Here is a 23,915-nt window from a genome sequence, read left to right on the forward strand (position 1 = left end):
TTTAATGACATATAGAAAGCAGATTGCTGAACTGTAAGAGACTGGTAATAATTGTGAAAATCTGAATGACAAAATGATTTCCAGGGAAAATTTACTGGGCCAGATTGACTCAAAGAAAGGGAGGAAATATGAATAAGTATATGATCAAGGAGGAGACTGGAAAAAATGTCCAGTATGAAGGAGAAAGGGTTTGGGTTTGTCAGAGATGGTTTCACAGAAGTGCCCTATGAAACTCCAAGTAGCAGATAATTTCTGTGATATTTAAACAATTCCAGAGGAAGGTTGACAAACCTTTTTTTTGTAAAAGGCCAGAGAGTAAATATCTTAGACGTTCTATGCCAGATGGTGTCTGTCACAACTCCTTTGCTCTGCTATGATAGCACAAAATCAGCCATAGACAATAGATAAACAAATGGGCAATGAACATCCCGTGTTTATTTACAAGAACAGATGTTTGACTGGATTGGGCCTATGAGCTGTGGTTTGTCAAACCCCATTCTAGAACGTTGAAAGAGGTGAAGTTTCATAGTTCATTTTCTAAGGTCCTTAAAACCCTGATGTCAGACTCTTCCCCTGCATAAAAAGAAAATAGACTAATCTCTTATGAATATGCTCTGCCCCCCAAATCCTAAGTAAAATAGAAGTATATCAGATCCAAAAATTTCATGGAAAGACCAAAGCAACAAGAGCAAGAGGACTTGTTGGAAGACAGGATAGTTCTAACCATTAGCCAATCAGCTCAATGAACTGCAGCATGTGAGTATGTGAAAGGGAAGAACTGCAGTCGATTTTTTTTTTTCAATTGTGTTTATTTTTGACTGTGCCGGGTCCTCGTTGCTGAGCATGGGTTATCTCAAGTTTCAGAGTGTGGGGGCCACTCTTGATTGCGATGTTCGGGCTTCTCATTGCAGTGTCTTCTCTTGTTGCGGAGCACAGGCTGTAGGCGCACGGGCTCAGTAGTTTTGGCTCATGGGTTAGTTGCCTTGTAGCATGTAGGATCTTCCTAGACTAGGGTTCAAACCTGTGTCCCCTGCATTGGCAGATGGATTCTTAACCACTGGACCACCAAGGAGGCCCACACTTGATCATCTTAATAGATGATTTTAAATGATTTTAATAAAATGCTCTGGCATGAATGCTCAGTCACTTCAGTCATGTCCGACTCTGCAGTGCTATGGACTATAACCTACCAGGCTCCTCTGTCCATGGATTCTCCAGGCAAGAATACTGGAGTGGGTTGCCATGCCCTCCTCCAGGGGATCTTCCCAACCCCGGGATCAAACCTGCATCTTTTGCATTGCAGGCTTCTTTACCGCTGAGCCAACGGGGAAGCCCAAAAACACTCTTAGTAAACCAGAAATAGAGGAATGTTTTCTTAATCCAATAAATTGTATTCATCAAAAACCAATAGCAGAGACTTCCCTGGCGATCCAGTGGTTAAGACTCCATGCTTCCACTGCAGAGGGCATGGATTTGATCCCTGATAGGGGAAGTTCCGCTTGCTGCACAGTGTGGCCAAAAAAAAGCAATAACAAGTATATTTAACCATCAGACATAGAAGCATTACCAGAAAAACAAGGAACAACATAAGGATTCCCACTGTGCATGCTTTTGGGCGCCAGTATTCAAAGGTTCTGTTTAACTATTTAGAGATAATCTTAATAAATACATAGGATGTATATGAAGCAAAATATACAATTTTCCTGAAAGACCGAAGAGAAGACATAAGTAAATGGAGAGATGTTCCCATGTTACCTGATGAAAATCTCAGTATTTTTTGTGTCGTTTCTCCCCAAAATTAATTTATGAGTTTAAGTCAATTACAGTTAAAATGTCAGTGAAGCTTTTACATAGGTGAGGAGTCTAAATATACTTAGAATTCAAAGGAATGGTGTATTGCTATTACAGAAAGAAGGAAATCTATGTATTAATGTTTGACATGGAAAGATCCCCCTGGTCGTTTTGTTCCATGCAAAACAATGCAGCTTTCAGTAGGAGAAGAGTTTGTATAGTTGGTTGCTGTTATTTAGTCGCTAGGTTGTATCTGACTCTTTTTGGACCCCACGGGCTGTAGCCCGCCAGTCTCCTCTGTCCATGGGATTTTCCAGGCTAGAATTCTGGAGTGGGTTGCCACTTCCTGTTCCAGGGGATCTTCCCGAACCAGGGATCGAACCCGTGTCTCCTGCTTGACAGGCAGATTCTTTCCCACTAACCTATACAAGGAAGCCCTTGTATAGCTTAATTTCACTTTATTAAGTACACAGAATCATACAGAGCCTCAAGTCTGGAGGGTTAAACACCAAAATGCTATCCTTATATTATTTCTCTAGTGAATAGGGGAGGGGCACAGGTGGCATCCATGGTCTTCTTTCTGTTCCTCTGTACTGTCATTTTTTTACAAGCAGGCATTACTTTTATAACCAGTTAGGTCAAGAAAATGACTGCCATCTTGAAAAAAGGAAAAAGATACCACAATCGTATCTCACAAGACACATCTCATGAGCCCCATCTCACACAGTTTCCCAACTAATAAAAACCCATGCTCGCAGTTTCTGAAAATGATATGAAAATAACATTTTTGGAATTATAAATCTACACACTGGAATCAAGTTCAGTGTTCTGCTTACCTCTGGTTTTTGAAAACCTTTCTGAATAAACATTCTGAAAGTTTCAATGTTTAGCCCCTCTGCTGTCATCCCTTCTTTTTTAAAAAAGAAGTTCAATTTTTATTTTATATTAGATATAACTGATTTACAATGCCATCCCTTCTCGAAGGACTCCATTAAAGCTAATGAAGGTACAAGTCTGTGCGGGGGAACTGAGGTGTGAATCACTTCAGAAATTCCTTATCCTCTAGATAAGGAATCATTTGAGTTACATAAACCTTTTTACACTGGACGGGGAACTGAAGACTTGGAGGCTCCAAAATCACTGCAGATGGTGATTGCAGCCATGAAATTAAAAGACACTTACTCCATGGAAGGAAAGCATGACCAACCTAGGCAGCATATTCAAAAGCAGAGACATTACTTTGCCAACAAAGGTCCATCTAGTCAAGGCTACGGTTTTTCCAGTAGTCGTGTATGGATGTGAGAGTTGGACTATAAAGAACGCTGAACACTGAAGAATTGATGCTTTTGAACTGTAGTGTTGGAGAAGACTCTTGAGAGTCCCTTGGACTGCAAGGAGATCCAACCAGTCCATCCTAAAGGAGATCAGTCCTGGGTGTTCTAGTTAAAGCTGAAACTCCAGTACTTTGGCCACCTGATGCAAAGAGCTGACTCATTTGAAAAGACCCTGATCCTGGGAAAGATTGAGGTCAGGAGGAGAAGGGGACGACGAAGGAGGAGATGGTTGGATGGCATCACCGCCTCAATGGACATGAGTTTGGGTGGACTCTGGGAGTTGGTGATGGACAGGGAGGCCTGGCATGCTGCAATTCATGGGGTCGCAAAGAGTCGGACACGACTGAGCCACTGAACTGAACTGAACTGAGCTTGTGTGTCCATTTGAAAACTAAGCTCTTAGCAGCACATTAAAAAGTGTCCACACAACCTGACAGCCGCAGGGTCACGTGACTGGTGGCAGAGCTGTGGCTGAGAGACGGAGCTTTTTTGCTCCAGGTACTTGGTATGGAATTAAGTCAGAATCACTGCCTTAGTGGGGTTAAGTGATCCCATATGAACACGGAAGCCAGTAGGAGCCACTCCGAGCCACATGGCAGGTGTAGCTAAAAAGTAGACCTGGCTTAATGCAAACAGTAGAGTTTCTGTGAGCTCCAAAACGTTGATACTATCTTTACCTACACACAAAGCCTGATTTTAGCTGCATTCGCCACGTCGTTATCTCACCTTGCTTTATCACTTGAGCAGTGCAGGGCACTGGCAAGAGCACAAGTCAACAAACAACAGTCTGGGCTTTCGTCCTGGGAGCGTGTGCACTGTGAGCAGCACACAGGCCACCGGGACTCTGGGGCTCTTTGCAAAAAATGAGAGGCTTGATGTGCTGACCTCAGAGGTCCTTGACAGCTCTGAAATTCTCCCATAAGTCCTTTTCGAGTTGGCAGTAGTTTCGCATACTCCCCCGGAGCAGCAATAAAACACTTGCAGATTATTATTACAGTGGCCAGAGTGCTTTGCACCTTTCAGATTCCCTGTGCTCGAGACAGCAAAAGCCACACTGCCTTTTCCTTAGTGCCTCCCTGAGACAACCTTTCTCCCTTTGTTTTCTTTTGTTTCTTTTAAATTTCTTTTCAATGGGAGTACGATTGCTTTACCATGTTGTGTTAGTTTCTGCGTGCAGCAAGGTGAATCAGCCATAGGTATACATGTATCCCCGCCCTCTTGAGCCTCCCTCCCGGCCCTCTAGGTCATCACAGAGCACGGGCTGAGCTCCCTGTGCTATGCAGCAGCTTCCCACTAGCTATGTATTTCGCATATGGTCGTGTGTATATGTCAGTGCTCCTCTTTCAGTTCATCCACCTTCTCCTTCCCCCGCTGTGTCCGCACGTCCATTCTCTATGTCTGCATCTCTGTTGTTGTTCAGTCACTCAGTTGTGTCTGACTCTGCGACCCCATGGACTGCAGCACGTCAGGCCTTCCTGTTCCTCCCTCTCTATTCTGACAGCGTCTCTATTTGCTGTTCTGCAAATAGGTTCATCATACCATATTTTAGATTCCATATATATGCATTAATATACGATATTTGTTTTTCTCTTTCTGACTTACTCTGTAATACAGATTCTAGTTAAATCCACCTCACTGAAAATTCTCCCTTTGTTTTAAAAAGGTTTAGGAAACAAAGTACATCAAAGGATTAGACATTAGCCTTAGGGGAAAAGATTCAACAGCAGTGGTAATAACATACCAGCATTAAAGCCAGGAGGCAAGAAGATGACCTGGCCTCTGGGTTCCAGCCATTAAGGGCTTGTACACTGAGGGCATACTCCATCTGTTGATGACTGCACTGATGGGAAAACCAGTTTTAAAGGGTAGAGCTTGGCGCAGTGCCTGAAAAATTATGAAGTCATGACTTTCGGGATCAAGGAGGTAGGACATCCCAAAGCACAAGCCCCACCGCGAAGGGCCCCCCTCTGGGGGCTGAGAATGCAGCCACAAGCTGGACTCCACTGACTTAATCTGGAAAACAATGCTGGTTTCCCCTGCTCTTCAAAAGCAGAGTTCCTGTGACACTTTTTTCACAAGCTGGAACGGTGTAAATTGAAGCAGCAATTACCATAGGACATATTTTGCTAATGGAGGCACAAAGTAATTTGAAATAAAGCACAGATGCTCACAGATACAGTACAGAGCTGTGACGGCTTGTTGCTGAGAGGCTGAGTCTCATTCCAGGGGAGAGAGAGCGATGCCCACTCCCCAGGTACGCACTGCCTCTCTAATGGCTCCCTGCAAAATAAACACCAAACGCTGTTCACGCTTTCCACCTTTTTTCATAAAAGCAAAAATTCTCTTTGGATTTATTTTGGTTCGTGGAAACACGTACTAATGTAAGTCTTTCATAAAAGCGAAGTGGTATAAAGCGAAGTTGCAAAAAGTGGGGGAGACGTGTAGTTAGGAGGTAACTTTGGTCTGGTCCACTGGAAGAAGAGCCTGACATGGGGATTCTTGTCTTTAAGTTGGTATCAAGAGAGTTCCCTTGGGAGAGGACTCTCCTAGCGGTCCAGTGGTTAAGGCTTCGCTTTCCAGTGTAGGAGGTACAGGTTTGATCCCTGGTCAGAGAGCTAAGGTCCCACATGACTCTCAGCAAAAAAACAAAACAAAACCATAACATAAAACAGAAGCAATATTGTAACAAATTCAATAAAGACTTAAAAAAAAAAAAGGTCCAAAAAAAAAAACTCTTAAAAAAAAGGAGAGTTCCCATCGGAAGAAACCTGTGAAGAAGTGAGGAAAAACAGGATAAGAGGAAAACTTAATAAAATGAGTAAAGTGAGGGATACTTGTGGTTTTAGCTGTAGGCTGAATGGGAACTTGAGTGGCAGTTGCCGGGCTGGGTCATGTGAAAAGGGGCAGAGGGTCAGGCTGGTGGTGACTGGGGCTTCCCCTGTGGCCCCGTGATGAAGAACACTCCTGCTAATGCAGGAAACGCAAGTTTGATCCCTGGGTTGGGAAGATCCCCTGGAGGAGAGAATGGCAACCCACTCCAGTGTTCTTGTCCAGAGAATCCCATGCACAGGGGAGCCTGGTGAGCTGTGGTTCATAGGGTCACAAAGAGTCGGACACGACTGAAGACCCTCTGAGGGGATGCGAGTCGGGGAGCAGGGAAGTCTCAGGCTTTTCTGCCCCAAAGCAGTTCCCTCCAGCCAAGGCACTTCCCCAGAGAGGGACACACTCCTGAACCATGGGCAGGCAACATTCACGTAGCCAGGAGATGGGGGGCAGCGGGGGGAATGGTTTGGGGATGATTCAATAAATTACAATAAATTACATTTATTGTGCACCTTACTTCTATTGTTTTTTTAGCCTTTATTTTTTTTACCTTTTAAAAAAAGTATCTATTTTTAATTGGAGGATGATTGCTTTACAGTGCTGTGTTGGTTTCTGCCAGGTGTTGTTCAGTTGCTCAGTTGTGTATGGCTGTTTGCAACCCCATGGACTGCAGCGTGCCAGGCTTCCTTCCCTGTCCTTTACCGTCTCCCCAGATTTGCTCAGACTCATGTCCATTGAGTCAGTGATGCCATCCAACCATCTCATCTTCTGCCGCCCCCTTCTCCTCCTGCCCTCAGTCTTTCTCAGTGTCAGGGTCTTGTTTTTTCTGCTACACAACATGAATATTTCTACTCTTACCAAATCAGTGCCACCTCAGATCATCAGGCGTTAGATCCCAGAGGTTGGGGAGCCCTGCACTCCAGGGGCTGAAGAGGTGGGGCAGTGAGGGGCCCAGTAGCGTTTGTGACCAGACCGTTTTGTGACTGTGTTTCAGACTGCGTGTCAGGCCAGTGTCCCTTTGGGGAGGTTTATCTTCAGCCTTCCACGTCGGTGTTGCCCACCCTCAACAGAACCTTCATCTGGGACATCAAAGCGAGCAAGAATGTCAGTCTCGAGCTGCAGTTCTCCCTGTCACGCCTGAGGCAGATTGGGCTGACGGAGAACTGCCCGGATGGAGTCACTCACCGCATCAGCGGCCGCGTCGACGCCAGCACGATGGTCAGGATTGGGACCTTCTGCGGCAACGGCACTGTGTCCCGGATCAAGATGCAAGAGGGAGTGAACCTGGCCTTGGACCTGCCGTGGTTCCACAGCAGAAACGTCTCTGGCTTCAGCATCGCAAACCGCTCGTCGATAAAACGTGAGCTTGCCCACCCCCATCTCCCCCAGTAGTGGCTGAGGTTGAAACCTACAAAATCAGCCTCACTTTCCATCAGAAACAGTCTGATGGGGCGGTTTTGTGATTCCATCTGACCCCTTAAAGCACATCCCACTCTTTTGTGAACACGCGGGACGCCTGGTGTGAGCCCACCCTTCGCTGTTACACAGACCCTGTGGCGACTCTTTCCTTTGTCCTTGGTATGTGACACTTGTGTTCAAGAAACAGAACGGGACTGGCTGCACAAATCTATCGCTCCGTGACTCTGTTTCTCATGTCTTTGTCCTGTCTTCTGTCTCTTTCATATTTTCTAGAATCATATCGGTGGCCGTGTGCCAAAGCTGGCTCACAGCAGTTCTGAGTGCCAATTGCTAAGTGTTCTGGAATTTTGTGAGCTGGTAGTAAACAGAGCAATTACTAAAACTATATAAACTTATAGCTAGATAAATTAGTTGAGGAGCAAAGGTAATAAGAACTTGAAGCTCATCCCTTCTTAGTTACTGCAGTTTTCTCTATGGTCTGAGGGTGGGTATGCCAATGGATCTGTATGGTAAAAATCCTATGTTATGGGAGAGGCTGTCTATCACCTCCCACCTCCATGTTCATCCATCTCCTGTCAGCAGTTTGAAAACAGCAATAGTGGGAGTCTTTACACCAAGGAAGTGGGCAGACATTACAAATTAGGGCTTTATTTTTTTCCCCTGCTGGGCTGGTTATTAAACATTTACTCACACATGCTGATGTATCCTCATGCTCACTGTTGTTCAGTCGCTTAGTTGTGTCCGACTCTTTGCGACCCCATGGACTGTAGCACACCAGGCTTCCCTATCCATCACTATCTCCCAGAGTTTGCTCAAACTCATGTCCATCGAGTCAGTGACGCCATCCCACCATCTCATCCTCTGTCGTCCCCTTCTCCTCTTGCCCTCAATCTTTCTCAGCATCAGAGTCTTTTTCAATGAAAGGTGACCAAAGTATTGGAGCTTCAGCTTCAGCATCAGTCCTCACAATGAGTCTTCAGGGTTGATTTCCTTTGAGATTGACTGGTTTGATCTCCTCTACCTTGAGTATAAACATGCCATATCCAGACCCAATGCTCAGGATCTGAGACCTAGCCCTTCACCTCTTCTCTAGCCCTGGTCCCTCCAGCCACGAATGACCAATTCTCTTGTTTGGGTTCCACCCCTACAGGCCTATGCATCATCGAGTCTGTGTTTGAGGGTGAGGGCTCGGCCACGCTGATGTCCGCCAACTACCCAGCTGGCTTCCCCGAGGACGAGCTCATGACGTGGCAGTTCGTCATTCCCGCACCCCTGCGGGCCAGCGTCTCCTTCCTCCAGTTCAACGTCTCCAACTGCGTGAAGAAGGAGGAGCGGGTGGAGTACTACATTCCGGGCTCCACCACCAACCCTGAGGTGTTCAAGCTGGAGGACCAGCAGCCCGGGAACATGGCCGGGAACTTCAACCTCTCTCTGCAGGGCTGTGACCAAGATGCCCAGAATCCAGGCATCCTCCGGCTGCAGTTTCAAGTTTCTGTCCAACATCCACAGAATGATAGCAGTAAGTGAGCCCCACCTTCCTTCCCCTCTCCCTCCTCCTTCGTTCCTTTCTGGAATCTCTTGCCTGGGGTGAGGTTCCTTTCTACTTCTCGTCTGTCAGTCAGTCACACGTGGACTCTGGACCCCGTAAGACTTTCAGGAAGTCCGTTGCTAGTGATACCAGGTCACTGGGTGAACGAGGAGCATGCCTCCATTTCAGCACAATAAGCTGAAACGATCCTGCGTTCAGGGTGCTGAGTTGTTTTTAATGAAGACATTGGAAGGTTACGCTCTAGAGCTCATGTCTTGACTGACCCTCCAGTGAATCAGGACGTCACCAGCACTGTGAGCACTGCTAATAACACTTTTATTGGCTGCATGCCCCATACCATGGGCACACTCTGCATGCCAAGTCCTGCCCTATGTACACCACTCACGTGGTCCCAACTAATCCTTACTATAGTCTTGTAAGGGAGACAGGGGTTGTCTTCATTTGTTTTTTGAAATTGTTTGTGTATTTTTGACTGCGCGGGTCTTCATTGCTGCAAGCGGGCTGTCCCTCAGTTCCAGTGAGTGGGGGCTACCCTCCGTTGTGGTACACGGGCTTCTCGCTGTGAGGGCTTCTCCTGTTGCGGAGCGTGGGCTCCAGGCGCATGGGCTTCTCGCTGTGAGGGCTTCTTCTGTTGCGGAGCGTGGTCTCCACGCGCATGGGCTTCTCGCTGTGAGGCTTCTCCGGTTGTGGAGCATGGGCTCCAGGCACACGGGCTTCAGTAGTTGCACATGAGTAGTGACGCACAACCTCTTCCCAGAAGAGGGGTCGAACCTGTGTCCCTTGCATTGGCAGACAGATTCTTACCTGCTTTACCTGCAGGGAAGTCCCAAGAGTTATCTTCATTTATTGATGACAAACCAGAAGGTTCAGGGAGGATGACACTAGCCCAACATCACACAGCTTGCCAGGAGCAGAGCAAGCTCAGAACCTGCGGCCTGTGCTTCTGGACCACACAGAACCCCAGGTTCTGTGACAGTGAGGTTGTCTTCATTTGTTTTTTGAAATTGTTTGTGTATTTTTGACTGTATTGTGTATTTTTGACAAACGTGTGTTCCACACACGTTTGCTGAGATGCCGTGAACCTTGAGAAGGGTTGTCAGGGCCGAAACTACAGCGAGGTGACGTGCCCAGGGCACAGCATTGGAGGAGGCCCCAGCTCCGATGCGCACACTCCTACAGACCCCCTACCCTTGGATCAGTACGAGGTCGGCCCCTGACAGCAAGCACCTCCTTAATGCTTGCTCCCTGGGTTCCCTTGCCTCAAAGGAGGGGAGTCGCATGGATATTGAGAAAAAGGTACAGGATGAGTTCAGAGGGGCTCTTCCCCGGGGTTGTCTATGAGCTGGAGTCTGTGAGTTGTGATGTGTGGCCTTGAACCAGGACCTCTGTGACACATGCTAAGGATGGATCCTGCCCACAGGCTGCTTCTCATCCTTATCTTTATCAGTATTTGCTTTGGAAAGTAGGCAGAAACAGGCAGAGAATCAGGCAGAGAAAACAAGTGGGAGTGTGGACTGGCAAGCCTGGTAAATATCTGCCAAGGGATCATATGGGATCCACTCCCAGATTTGCCCATCTGAGGCTGTCTTGGGAGTGCCCGCTCAGTGCTCACTTGGAGCCCGGCTCCTGGAGAAGCCTCAGTTCCATCATATCTTGGCCCGAGATTCCTTCTAATTCACAAGAACCGTGTACAAGGCATAACATTATATATACATGTGTGTGTCCATTGATGAGTCCACTGTCATCAGTGTTAGCAGAATGTTGAAAACAGCCATCGGAGGGATCAGAAATGGACTGGGTTTGAGTTGTAGAAGACGAAGGGATTTGTTTACCATCTTGGTCATAGTGAAGTGCTGCTGCTGAATTCTGCTTCCTGTAACATCGGCTGGGTTGAAAGCTACATCTGATCAAATTGTTAAGCATGCTATTACCAGCATCAAGAAGGATACAGCTTTAGTTTTGAGGCAAATAGTGGTTAACTGCAATTTAGATGTGTTTAGCAGTGTCAAGGCTTTACATCAAGCAGGGTTTGCCTTTTTCTAGACTACTGAGTGAACCTGGCTGGCAGAAGTATCTTTTTTATTAGATTCAATTACTTTTGGTTGTGCTGGGTCCTCATTGCTTTGGGCGGGCTTTTCTGTAGTTGCGGTGAGCGGGGGCTACTCCTCGTTGCGGTGCGTGGGCTTCTCACTGCGGTGGCGTGTTTTGGAGCACGGGCTCCAGGGCACGCAGGCTTCAGGAGTTGTGGCTCCTGGGCCCTGGAGCACAAGCTTAGTAGTTGTGGCTCATGGATTTAGTTGCCCTGCGGTATATGGGATCTTCCCAGACCCGGAATCACACCCGTGTCACCTCCGTTGGCAGATGAACTCTTACCCACTGTACTATCAGGGCTGTCCAGCAGAAGTATCTTTAGAGATAAAATTAGTCGAGGCTGGGTGCCCTGAGAGCTCTGAGTCTCTGGACATCTCCGTCTTTGAAACCCAGCATGGACCCTAAATTTCAGGACATTGTGCAAGGCAGCCAGCCCTGTGCACTCACACGTTTGTCAGGCTCTATAAATATGTGTGGACAGCTTGTCTTGCAGGCAGCATAGGCCGGCAGTCAAGGGCACTCCCTCTGGAGTTGGCCTCCAAGAAGTTAAAATCCTGGCTCCTACTCACTGTGTGAGCCCAGGCAAGTCACTTCACTCCTGTGTGACTCAGTTCATCTTCCGGTGGCGCCAATAGGCCTGCCCTCGTAGGGGTGCTGTGAAAATGCAATGAGGGGGCACTGCCTGGCAGGTCGTAAGCACTGTCTGAATGTTATCCTGCCAGGTGCCAGGTCAGGGAAGGGAGGCAGCGTCAAACAAGACACAGCACTTGTCCTTAGAGGTTAGCTGGCAATCCAGAAGGCACACGAGATTTGTAGGGTGCTGGTGGTCCCCTCCCAGAGGAGTTTCTTCTATTTTCATGTCTTGTTGGTTTTATTTTAATAATTGCAGTCTTTGTGCCCTGTTGGTGTGACATGTGGTCACCGTGTGGGTGGCCGTTTCTCCACAGGCTCCTCTGGGGCTGCAGTGGATCGCTGTAGGGGCCCAGGACCCCGGTACGCTGTGCATCACTGGGACGGGCGGAGGTCTTCAGGGCCGGGTCTCCTGGTTCTGCTCCAGCCGATTCTGTCTGTCATTTTCATGCCCTCTCAGCGTCAGCTGGTGGTAACAAATGCCGTTGGTCTTGTTTCTCCCTTTCTTGCACAGATGATAGAAGTTTCAGAGGAAATTTTGGCTGGCATCTCTACCCACTTGGCTGTCTTCCCCACCTTGGCACTGTCTCTGCACTTGTATTGGCAGAGGGGTCATCATCTCCATCCTTTCCTGAGTGCTGGTGGTCAGCTATTCCCGGCTTGTGGTTGGCTGTTTGGTGCTAGGAGCTGGTTGTTCCACACTTGTGGCTGTTCTGTACCCACGGTTGGCCAGTTCATATCTGTGTTAAACTCTTATGGATTGCCAGTAACTTCAGCCATGCTGCGCCTCCCACTGTGTCTGTGCTGGGGTTCCTGATCTCCCTACATATACCTTCTCCTAGGCAATGAAGAGGGCCTCCCCGGTGGCGCAGTGGTAAAGAATCCTCCTGCCAGTGCAGGAGACCCAAGAGACACGAGTTTGATCCCTGGGTCAGGAAGATCCCTGGGTCAGAAAGATCCCCTGCAGCAGGGCATGGCAACCCACTCCAGTATTCTTGCCTGGAGAATCCCGTGGACAGAGGATCCTGGTGGGCTACAGTCCGTGGGATGGCAAAAGTCGGACACAACCGAAGTGACTTAGCACACTCGCATGCTAACTTAGGAGCAGCCAGATGGAAGAGATGCATGGGTATGTGGGAAGGAGGGCAGGGCTTCCAGGCCGTCTCCCCAGATCTCCACGTGTTCACCCACCTGGAAGCCCCTCAGAAGCAGTTTCAGGGGCATGTAACGGGATTCAGAGCAGGGAGCATGCCTCAGGCTTGGGGGGCGGGGTACCAAGAGGAGACTTGTGACAGAGCCTGGCCCTTCTCAAGCTGCCCGAGGCCCCAGACAGGACGTGCCCCTCGTGGCCACAGGAAAGAAACACATATGTGCTGTTTATGCTCTTTGCTTTTTTTTTAATTTACTTTTTTTGGCTGTGCCTGGCGGCCTGTGGAATCTTAGTTTCCCGACCAGGGATTGAACCTGCACCTCTGCACTGAAAGCAGGGGGTATTCACCATCAGACCACCAGGGAAGTCCCTCTGCTCTTTCTTAATTTTGGAGATGAGAAAAAAGCTAGAGGTTTTGGGTGAGAGGGACTTCAAGAGCCTTGACCTTGCTTTGTCCCAGCAGAAGGAAGCAAATGCTCAGACCACCACACCAGGAGCCCCCATGAGAGTGGTTTGCACTCAGCACACACCATGTCCCAATCATCCATCTGATCATGCATCTGTCCATGTCTGGGTCCTGCTAAACACCCCATCAGGCATCTTGTCTTATTTCTCTATCTTCCCACTCTCAGCAGTATCCAGCACATTCCAGGCCCTCCGTAAACCCTGCTTCACTACTCTCAGGAGGCCCCCTCTTATCCAAAGCGGTTCAGACTCAGAGCACTTTGGTGCTCCAAAAGCACCACGCCTCAAAAGGGGCAAGGGTGGCATATAGTGGCAGCACCAAGAGTGCAGCTGCGGAGAAGTCGGGCAAGGGCAAGAGAAGTAGAACCAGAGCAGAGGCAGAGCTGGGAGGCCTTCTCAGGCCACACAGGGCGGCTGTCACAGCCCCCTTGCAAAGGCAGAGCCTCGGCAAGGGCAGAGGCAGCTGTCAGAGGCACCCAGACCCTTATCATCATCCATCCAGTAGGACCTGACTACAGTCGGCTCAGAGTGCCAAAAAAAAAAAAAAACCCCAACTTAATGAATATGGACAGCAGGAAGGTACTACATTGAGCCTGACTGCCCACCAAGCCCTTTTCTCAACCTCTGTACTTTGCTGAAAATATCAACTAGGCTCACACTAGACCCAGATGGCTCCTGCAGAGATTATCTTTCCATGGCTTGACCACAAGCACCCTGTGTCTTAAGACAGTAATGTACAACCTGCCCTGGACTCGAGGAATGACTGATCTAGCCAGCTGTGACCAGATGTGTGAGCACAGATAGCCTACATTGCCCAAAACCTGCAGCTTAACCATGTCTGAGATTGTCAGAGAGCTTGATTCATAATTATCTCCACCGAGCACCAACTCAACAGACATGAATTTGAACAAACTCTGGGAGATAGTGAAGGACAGGGGAGCCTGGCAGGCTACAGTCCATGGGGTCACAAAGAGCTGGACACGACTGAGCAACTAACATTTCCTACCTTCTGGAAGATACATTTACTTGCTCAGAAAATACCAACAGACTAAGTGTATATTCAAGCCCTGTGGGTTTCCAAGTTATCACGATTCAAATAAGGTAAAGGGACGTGAGTTTCCAGCATTGTGTATCACATGCTTCCAGTGACCCATCTGGGTAAACGCTGGTTGCGGAAGCAGTTACACTGCTTCTTTTTCAGCTTTCGTAACCACCAGAAGCCACCTGGAGCCCTTAACTAAATGTTGGCTTTGTTTGTATTTTTTGTTGGGTAACTCCTGCTCTAAAAATCCAAACATCACAGACAAAGCTAAAATCTCCTTGACAATCTGTATTGTCCCTACTTCCAGGCTCCTCTCCCAGGGTAACCACAGTTATGTGTGTGCTTAGTCGCTCAGTCGTGTCCAACTCTTTGTGACCCCATGGACTGTAGCCCGCCAGCCTCCTCTGTCCGTGGAATTCTCCAGGCAAGAATACTGGCATGGGTTGCCATGTCGTCCTCCAGGGCATCCTCCCAACCCAGGGATGGGACCCAGGTCTCCTGCATTGCAGGCAGATTCTTTACCATCTGAGTCATCGGGGAGGCCCATAACCACAATTATGAATTTGTTATATTCCTCGCCAAATTTTTTTCTCTTCATTTAAATATTAAATGCAAATGTATGTACATGTAGAAACAGCTATTTCACTTTACATAGAGATTTTACAATCAAATAATGTCACAGTCTAAATATGGTTCTACAGCTTGCTATTTTGCCTCATACGACATCTTCTTAACTGCTGTGTAATATTCCCTTCATGCGTTTCATGGTCTGTTTAACTATTCCAGTATTATTCTGCTAACTATCGCTGGTGTACAAATGTGGGCATATATCCCCATACACTGCTGGAGTTATAGGGCTGAAGAGCTTTTATTTTTATCCTATGCTTTTTTTTTTGACTGCACCACGTAGTCTTAGTTGCGGTATGTGGGATCTTTGCTGACACGTGCAGCATCTTTAGTTACAGCACGTGGGATCTTGTTGCCTGACCAGGGATTGAACCCAGGCCCCCTGCATTAGGAGCCTGGAGTCTTAACCACTGGACCACCAGGGAAGTCCCACTGTATTTGATTTTAATTTGCTTTTCTCTAATTACAAGCAGTATTACAAGCGATACTAAGAACGCTTCAATGGCAGCCCACTCCAGTGTTCTTGCCTGGAGAATCCCATGGACAGAAGAGCCTGGCAGGCTACAGTCCATGGGGTTACAACAGTCAGACGCGACTTAGAGACTAACCCACCAGAGAAAGACTACCCTCGATTCGGCAGCAAGTGACAACTGTCCTTAAGATTTCTTTTTTTTTTTCCCCTGATAGAAAAAGAAAACACTTGGAAAATGAAAATAATAAATTTTCTATTCAAATGTAAAAAAAAAAAAAAAGAACCCTTCACATTTTGGATATTTGGACATTTATATTTCCTGTACTGTGAACTCCTCAGTCATTCTGTTACAAACATTTTCTCCCAGTGTGTGCCTTGTCCTTCAGACATTGTTTTTGGTACCTCAACCAGAGAGACATTTTTATCTTTTTTTTTGCTTTTATAATTTGTGTTTATTCCACATTTAAAAAGATAATCTCTTTGTTTTTATTTTGGTGACTGCTCTGAGGCACCAGTGTAACATTCCTCTTTTACTCATGGGAGACACCATTCTCTTGGCCCAGCCTATGAAGTAGTTCATCTTTTTGTCGCTTATTTGAAATGTAGCATTTATTAGAGACTATATCTGTGATTCCATCCTGTCTATGAATCCTGTCTCCCTGCACTAATACCAACAGTTGTTAATTACTATTCATAGTAGCAGAATATTTAAATAGGTGATGCTACATCCCACTTGGTTGACTAAGATTTAATGAATATTTTTAAAGATTAGTGAGTATGAAAACTGTATACTAAAGTAGATATATCTGTACAAAATAATAAAGTAAAAGCTGAATATACATTTTTATATACACTGTAATATGCATGAACAAGGACTAAAATGAATTTGAAGAAATGAAGTGCTTCCATGAGAGGGGTAGAAATGCAGTCCTGCTCATTTTCTTTTTAAATTTTGTTTCAAGCTATCATAATGTTCTCTTACTAATAAACAAACTTCCCAGCATTCCCCAGCCATGAGAGGTTCTGTGCTCATTTTTGCCTCCACGTGAGGTTGGTCCTGACCGTTCTTCAGGCCTGTTTTGTACTTGTGGTTCCAGATAAAACCTACGTGGTTGACTTGAGTAAGGAGCGAACCATGTCGCTGTCCATCGAGCCACGGCCCAACAAACTGAAACGCGAGTTTGTCCCCAGCTGCTTCGTGTGCCTGAACTCTCGGACCTGCAGCACCAACCTCACCCTGACAGCTGGCTCCAAACACACTATCTCCTTCCTCTGTGATGATCTCACACGCCTGTGGATCAACGCCGAGAAAACCATAAGTACGATTCTGCCCTGTCTCAGTGGGGTCCGCTGGGTGGGTTGTAAATAATCTGATCACCAGCAGGGCAGGGTGAGCAAGGGCAACCGGCAAGCACAGAGTGAGGTAGAGACACAGCTCCTTTTAGGACCAGCAGCCTCAGTGGGGACATGCTTCCTTCAGAAGCAGGTAGCATCCCCCATGTCCATGCTCACGTCTCCTCTGCCCAGCCTCCAGTCTCCCTCTTTTGAAGTCCTTGTAGCCTTCCCTAACCTCCCCCATGCACACCCCCTGCTTCCACTCTCACTGCCTGCTTTTCTTCTTTTGCATAAGAGCAAGTCTTAAGGTCAAAGACTTTGGCTTCTTCCATTTTTTTTAACCCCTTTAGTTACTAGCCATGCCAGACGAGTGCTTGTCACGTAAGAAATGTTCCGTCAGTGGAGAGCAGCAAAACCAAGAGGCACCTCCTCCTGGCGACCATCATCTCTCACACGGATGCTCTTAGGGTCTCCACCGAGGCATTAGCTGGGTCCAGGAGAGGTGAAGCAGCTAGCCCGAGGCCACCCTGATAGGAAGCAGCAGAGCTGAGACGCCAGCTGAGATCTCCCCAGCTCCACTCTGCTCTAATCACTAAGCAGAACTGCTTCCCCACAGGCAGGGACGCTGGGCAGTAGGGCTGGGTGCAGGAAAAATACCTACACTTGGCCCATGTGGCACTTGGCATCTAAGATATAGGTTGTCTTAGAGATGAGAACTGGCAGCAAACAAGAAGAGAAATTTTCAACCCTGACTCCTCCCCAGAAGGTGGTCTGCCAGTTTAGTGGAGAGTAAGAAAGCGAGAGCAGGGGGTGAGCTGGGAAAGGAGCACCAGGGAGGCAGGAATGAAGGAAGAGGAGAGACCAAAGGGAAAAGCGAGAAAGCCTCGGGCTAACTTGAGAGCTGGAGAGGATGCGCTGCCGGTCTCCTCCCAGCTGAGCACCACCTGCCCCTCTTTCACAGGCTGCTTGGACCACCGGTACTGCCACCGGATGCGCTACTCGCTCCAGCTGCCACCGTCCGTCTTCCAGCTGCCCGTGCAGCTGCATGACTTCACCTGGAAGCTCCTGGTGCCCAAGGACAGGCTGAGCCTGGCGCTGGTGCCGGCCCAGAAGCTGCAGCAGCACACGCACGAGAGAGTCTGCAACACCAGCTTCAGCTACCTGGTGGCCAGTGCCGTGCCAGGCCAGAACCTTTACTTCGGCTCCTTCTGCTCTGGAGGGTCCATCGAGCAGATCCAGGTGAAGGAGAACATCTCGGTGACCCTCCGCACCTTTGCCCCCAACTTCCAACATGAGAGCGCTAAGCAGGACCTGACTGTGTCCTTTATCCCCCACTTCAAAGGTAAGGGTGTCTTTCACTCTCTCCCCATCTCCATGCCCCCTTAGCTGTTCTCGTTGGAGAACTCATTTTGCTTTTGTGATCGACTTAATTGTCAATTTGAAGAGAAAGGGGTACCTGAGTGGGCTATTCCTCTCGCAAGATGAGGAATCCTAATCCTGACTTTACCATTAGGCTAGTGTAGACAATTCCAGGAGTTAGAAATAAGTCTCTGACATCACTCTCTGACAATAGGAGGTGATGGTTGGTAGGCAGCGGAACAAATAATCAGGTCTCGAGCCTTTTTTGGAAGCAGGCAGGGCATAAATGAGAACTAACCATAGTCTCAAGTCCTGGATTCTTGAGGTGGTAACATAAAAATCCTTATGCAGACATGCTTATGATTCTGCTTTGACAATTCAGAATGTGGTTCAGAGGACACAGAGGAAGGAATATGGAGAGAGAGATGAATCTTTGGAGCATTCTCTTGCATGGGGGAGCAGAACCCTCCTGGGGGGCCGGTGCATGATCTTCTCAGGCAGTAAATGAGGTTTAAATCAGTCACAATGGATGAATTCTATATGGCTGATTTTGAAATTCACAGTCACCATTACAAAGTTTTTAGTTCATTTTTAATTTGACCGAGAGTTTAATTCAAGGTTTACTCCATAGTTTTGTTCTCAGAGCCATGAGTAGGAGGGAGATGAATCTTTGGCCGGTGAGATCAAGGTCAGTCCAGGCTGTCTGGTGTCTTCTCGGTTACCAGTGAAACTCCTTCTGGGGAGTCTTTGAAAATAAGACACACCATCCTCAGTGTGGAGGGTTGGGGTTTTATCTTACCCGAAGGTAAGGAGTGGATTAGAGACCCTTTCAGCTTTGCCATTCTAGAATTCCTCCCAGAACCTGAAGTTTTCTAAATCTCCAAAATAGAAATCAGTATATTCCAGTCCCACCACGGTGCAGAGCATTAGATGAATGTTAGCTCCGTTGAGGGCATATTTCTTTCTTTCCATTTTTAACTTTTCTGGCTGTGCCGAGTGGCATGTGGGATTTTAGTTCCCCAACCAGGAATCAAACCTTTGTCCTTTGCATTGGAAGGCGATTCTTAACCACTTGACCACCAGGCAAGTCCTGCAGGCATTTCTGAAAAGAACCTGAGATAACCACCAGTTTGGCAAACTGGCCTGTTTTATGTTTGGTTGGTTTTTTCAAAAGGCCTGAGAACCTCCTTGAAGACTATTCTTTTGACCAATATGGTAGGCACAGACCACAGGTGGCAGTTTACATTTAAATCAATAGTAAATGAAATTAAAAATTCAGTTCCTCAGTCACACCAAGTACTTTCCAAGTCTTGCAACAGACACCTGTGGCTGTGACCACTCTCCTGGCCGGTGCTGATCCAGAGCTTCTCCGTCATGGCGGGATGCTCTGTGGTCTGCTGTAACATCATCTCCTCCACCTTCCTGTTCTCTCCATCTTCTTTAAAAATAATTTATTTAATTTATGTTTGCTTGCACTGGGTCTTCGTTGCTGCCTGCCGGCTTTCTCTAGTTGTGACACGCAGGGGCTACTCTTTGGTACGGTGCTCGGGCTTCTCATTGTGGTGGCTTCTCTTGTTGCGGAGCACAGGCTACGGAAGCTCGGGCTTCAGTCGTTGCAGCACATGGGTTCAGGAGCGTAGAGCTTAGTCACTCTGAGTCACGTGGAGTCTTCCCCGGCCAGGGATAGAACCCGTGTCCCTTGCTTTGGCAGGCAGATTCTTGTCCACTGTAGCCCCAAGGAAGCCCTGCGTTCTGTCCATCGTGATTGAGTGAAACAACATCTGAGTGGATTCTCTTCCCTTTCCTGCAGAAGAAAGTGTCTTCACAGTGACCCCAGACACGAAAAACAAGGTCTACCTGCGGACCCCTAACTGGGACCGGGGCCTGCCGTCCCTCGCATCGGTGTCCTGGAACATCAGCGTGCCCCGAAACCAGGTGGCTTGCCTGACCTTCCTCAAAGAGCGAACAGGTGTGGTCTGCCAAACCGGGCGTGCATTCATGATCATCCAAGAGCAGCGGGCCCACGCTGAGGAGATCTTCAGCCTGGAGGAGGAGGTGCTGCCCAAGCCAAGCTTCCGCTATCACAGCTTCTGGGTCAACATCTCCAACTGCAGCCCCATGAGCGGGAAGCAGCTAGACCTGCTTTTCTGGGTCTCGCTTACCCCAAGGACCACGGGTAAGGTCTTTTGGGAGTGGTGGTGGACAGCAAATTGTTGGCTTAAGAGTCGGGAGCAAGCCTGGAAGGCAAGTCAGAAAGCATGGATTTCAGCCCTGGCTGTCCATGTATCAGTTAGCTATTGAATCAGTAATTCTGAATAACAAACCACTCCAGAATGCAGTGGTTTAAAAACAGCCGTTTGTAATTTCTCACATGTTGGCTGGGCATTTCTGGTCTGAGCTGGGCTTATCGGATTCATTCACTCAAGCCCCTGTGGGCAGCTGCAGGTGGGCTAGAGAACTTTGTCAGTCTTGACCAAACACTCTCACATTCTGGGGCCCAGACAAGATCAGCAGGGACAACTGGGATTCCTTGGCTCTACTCCACGTGGATTCTTACCCTCTAACCCAGGCCCCTTCTCATGGCAAAGCCAGAGAGATCCAAGAGAGGCTGGGGGAAGCATGCTAGGTCACCTGATGCTTAAGATTAGAAACTCATACCCCATCCCTGTGACAGCATTGGTTTGGTCAACTCAGATTCAAGGGGAGGACAGGTAGGCTCCCCCTCTTGGTGGGAGGAGCTGCAAAATCACACAGTAAAGGACATGGTTTGGGGAGGGGGGAGAAATGGGCATTTTTTGTAGTCAATCTACTACTGACCTCTTTCTGACATAGAGAAAGTCTCTTTTGCCCTCTGATCTTCCTCATCTTCCTTCTGTAGAGAATAGATGACTGTAACTACCCTGTAAAATTTTCACTGGGCATTGAGAGTTGGTGACTCAGATGTGAGAACCTGAAAAGTGGGACACGGACGCATGGCACTGGCACTTTTTATTTAGTCCAGTGAAGCATCAGAATCCCTGAAGGCCCTTGGTCGTGAGCCATGATGAGGATTTTGCTTTTATGCCCAGGGTAGCAGCATCCACTGGAGGGTTTCAGGTAGTCTGTGCTGGGGCCATGTTTGCACTGGATTCCAAGATAGTCACAGAGCATCCCAGTGTTGGAACCATGGAGATTTGTTCCCTGACCCCTTCTCTTTTTGATGGTCAGAAAGACTGTGTGTCCATCCAGGTGGATAGATTGTGACCACCCAGGCCACACAGGTGGTCAGCAGCAGGAGCATCGACAGGGACCAGAAACCACATGTGAAAAGCTCGCCCACGCTCAGATTAGCTCCTGGGTTTTTTCCTTCTCTTCCATTCATTTTCTGTCATTTATGTCTAGTCCTGTTTTTCTCTCAGTCTCACCTTTTGTTTTCTTGTTGAGCCAGCCAGAAAGTCTAAATCCCAGTTTGGTGCAGGGCTCTCTCTCTGACTGCTTTTCCTTTTCATTTGTACAACTGCAGGAGAAGGACAGCACACATGAGACAACCCTCTCCTAACTCCTTCTCCTCTGACTTTTGACTCCCTGCTTTCTTCTACACTCTTCTCTCCTCCAACTCGGGCAGTGGCGATTGGGGGAGCACAGCTGGGATAGGCCAGGAGTAGCCTTTGGAGTAGATCTGGTAGGTCTCCCAGTTCACTGTGTAACAAACTACCCCAAGATTTAATGGCTTAGATGGTCACCATTTTTTTATGCCCACACTCCATGGGTCAGGAGGACTTCCCAGGTGGCACTACTGGTAAAGAATCCATCTTCCAATGCAGGAGAAGTAAGAGACATGGGTTCTGTCTCTGGGTCTGGAAAATACCCCAGAGGAGGGCATAGCAGCCCACTCCAGTACTCTTGCCTGGGAAATCCCATGGACAGAGGAGCCTGGCGGGCTACAGTCCATAAGGTCGCAAAGGGTCAGACATGACTGAAGCGACTCAGCATGCACGCATGCAGGCATGGGTCAGGAATTCAGACAGGGTACAGCAGGTGGCTCATCTCTGTTCTAAGATATTGGGAGCCTCCGCCAGATGCCCTGAACAGCTTCGGGGGGTAGGCTGGGATGGTTCACCTTTGTTCACTTTCAAGGCTGGGTGGGACCCTTGGGTTTTGTTTTTTTTCTCCCTCCTGGAGTCTCAACATGGCCGCTTGAGCTTCCTCACAGCATGGTGGTCTCAGCATAGTCAGACTTCTTACATGGTAGCTGGATTTTCCTCAGGAAACACAAGACGCTTGCACATTTCTAAAAGGTTAGGTGCATACCAGCTCAGCTCATATTCAAGAGGAGAGGAAGCAGATTTCCCTGAATGTGTGAGGAATGGCATGTGCATATGGGCAGGGAAGGAATGGATGGCGGCCATCTTTGAAGACTGTCTACTGAAGTTTGTCACCAGGCTAAACTAACCTCACATGTCTCCTCATCTCTCTCCCTTGTGTCTCTGCTCACAGACCTGACTGTCATCATCCTCACGGTGGTGGGAGGTGGCGCCTTACTGCTGTTTGCCCTCGGATTCATCATATGCTTCGTGAAAAAGAAGTAGGTGGAATTTCTCAAACTCTTCTCCTGAGCTGACACCTCCTCATATCACACAATCCAGAGCTGTCATTAATTATTGACTTTTTTTCCTTGCTTTCCGTTGACCGCCGCCCCCCCCCCCCCGCCCCTCCCCGCAAAGATCAATCTTAAATACTATTGCTAGGGGGGAATTCCCTGGAAGTCCAGCAGTTAGGATTCCGAGCTTTCCCTACCTCGGGCACAGGTTTGATCCCCGGTCAGGGAACTAAGATACCACAAGCTGTCTGGCATAGCCAAAAAAAAAAAGGAGCATAAACAGTAGTGCCAGATGTGAAGTATGCTTGGGGGTGGGGTTGGCGTAGAAACCCCCTACCTAGCAGGAAAAAAAAAAGAAAACACACATGTGGTGACATTGTAGCCTGCAGTGTTTAGGCAGCTGCCTCAGCACAAGCTCCCTGTGAATCATTTACTGTCTGCTCATTAGACTGTGGTCCTCATGGGGGTGATGCTGGCAGAAAAAGCTCACGTAAGCCCTGCCAGACCAGGCCTGTGAACCTGCTCCGCCGTCACCTTGAGGTACACATGCACGCTGCCCAGCTTGTTCTCCTCCAGTTTTTTAAACAAACTGTCTGTTTATGCTTGTTTGTTGGCCTCCAGACGAGTACCAGAAAGCCAGCCCTGTGGGCAAGAGCAAGGAAGAGCCAGTTAACTGACTCAAGTCTCACCTTCCACCCCCTCGGGATGACAGTTTCTTTTTTATGAGAGGACAGGGTTGACCTTTTCAGAGGTTCACCTTAGTCCACGCTGCTACCAGATTTCATCAATTCTGCTCGTATTTCTGATTAAAGCCATGGGCGGAGGGGGCAGTGGGGGGGTGCGTCTGTTTTCCTTAGCAAAAAAACTAAAAAAAAATTTTTTTTATTAACCGGGGCCATGAGCAAACAGTTGAAATTGCTGATCATCAGTGAGACTGTCTAGAAATGTCTCTGCTGATGAGGACGGGCTGGCAGGTCCAGGGGAGACGTCTTCTCGGTGAAATGGGATTGCACATGTCTTGCATGAGGGGAAAGGACTTCTTTTAATGACATATCATCGTAAGGTTTCTCTCAGGAAACTTTCCCGTCTGGGGTGCATGGTATGCTCAACCCAGATGGGAAAGCGTGTCATTAATACTGAGAGCCAGCTTCCTGCCCAGGAGGGAATTGGGCAGGGAGGGGAGGGACCTGCACTTGCCTCCATCCCTAAAGTGCCCCAGTCCGGGCCTGAGAATCCTCAGCCCCCTCCT

The 23,915-nt window shown here is 48.1% G+C and overlaps 1 protein-coding gene across 1 annotated transcript in view; it reads left to right on the top strand.

Annotated features, from left to right (window-relative positions):
- CDCP1 (CUB domain containing protein 1) overlaps positions 1-23,915 on the top strand; it is a 103,281-nt gene that overhangs the window by 27,557 nt on the left and 51,809 nt on the right. The window contains exons 3-8 of the mRNA XM_002697118.7: positions 6,943-7,308; positions 8,518-8,886; positions 16,491-16,712; positions 17,690-18,070; positions 19,898-20,263; positions 22,564-22,651. Coding sequence (XP_002697164.3) covers positions 6,943-7,308; positions 8,518-8,886; positions 16,491-16,712; positions 17,690-18,070; positions 19,898-20,263; positions 22,564-22,651 — 1,792 coding nt within the window. The remainder of the gene's footprint in view (positions 1-6,942; positions 7,309-8,517; positions 8,887-16,490; positions 16,713-17,689; positions 18,071-19,897; positions 20,264-22,563; positions 22,652-23,915) is intronic.

Source organism: Bos taurus, chromosome 22 (assembly GCF_002263795.3).
Source record: "Bos taurus isolate L1 Dominette 01449 registration number 42190680 breed Hereford chromosome 22, ARS-UCD2.0, whole genome shotgun sequence".
In the NCBI taxonomy this organism is placed as follows: domain Eukaryota; kingdom Metazoa; phylum Chordata; class Mammalia; order Artiodactyla; family Bovidae; genus Bos; species Bos taurus.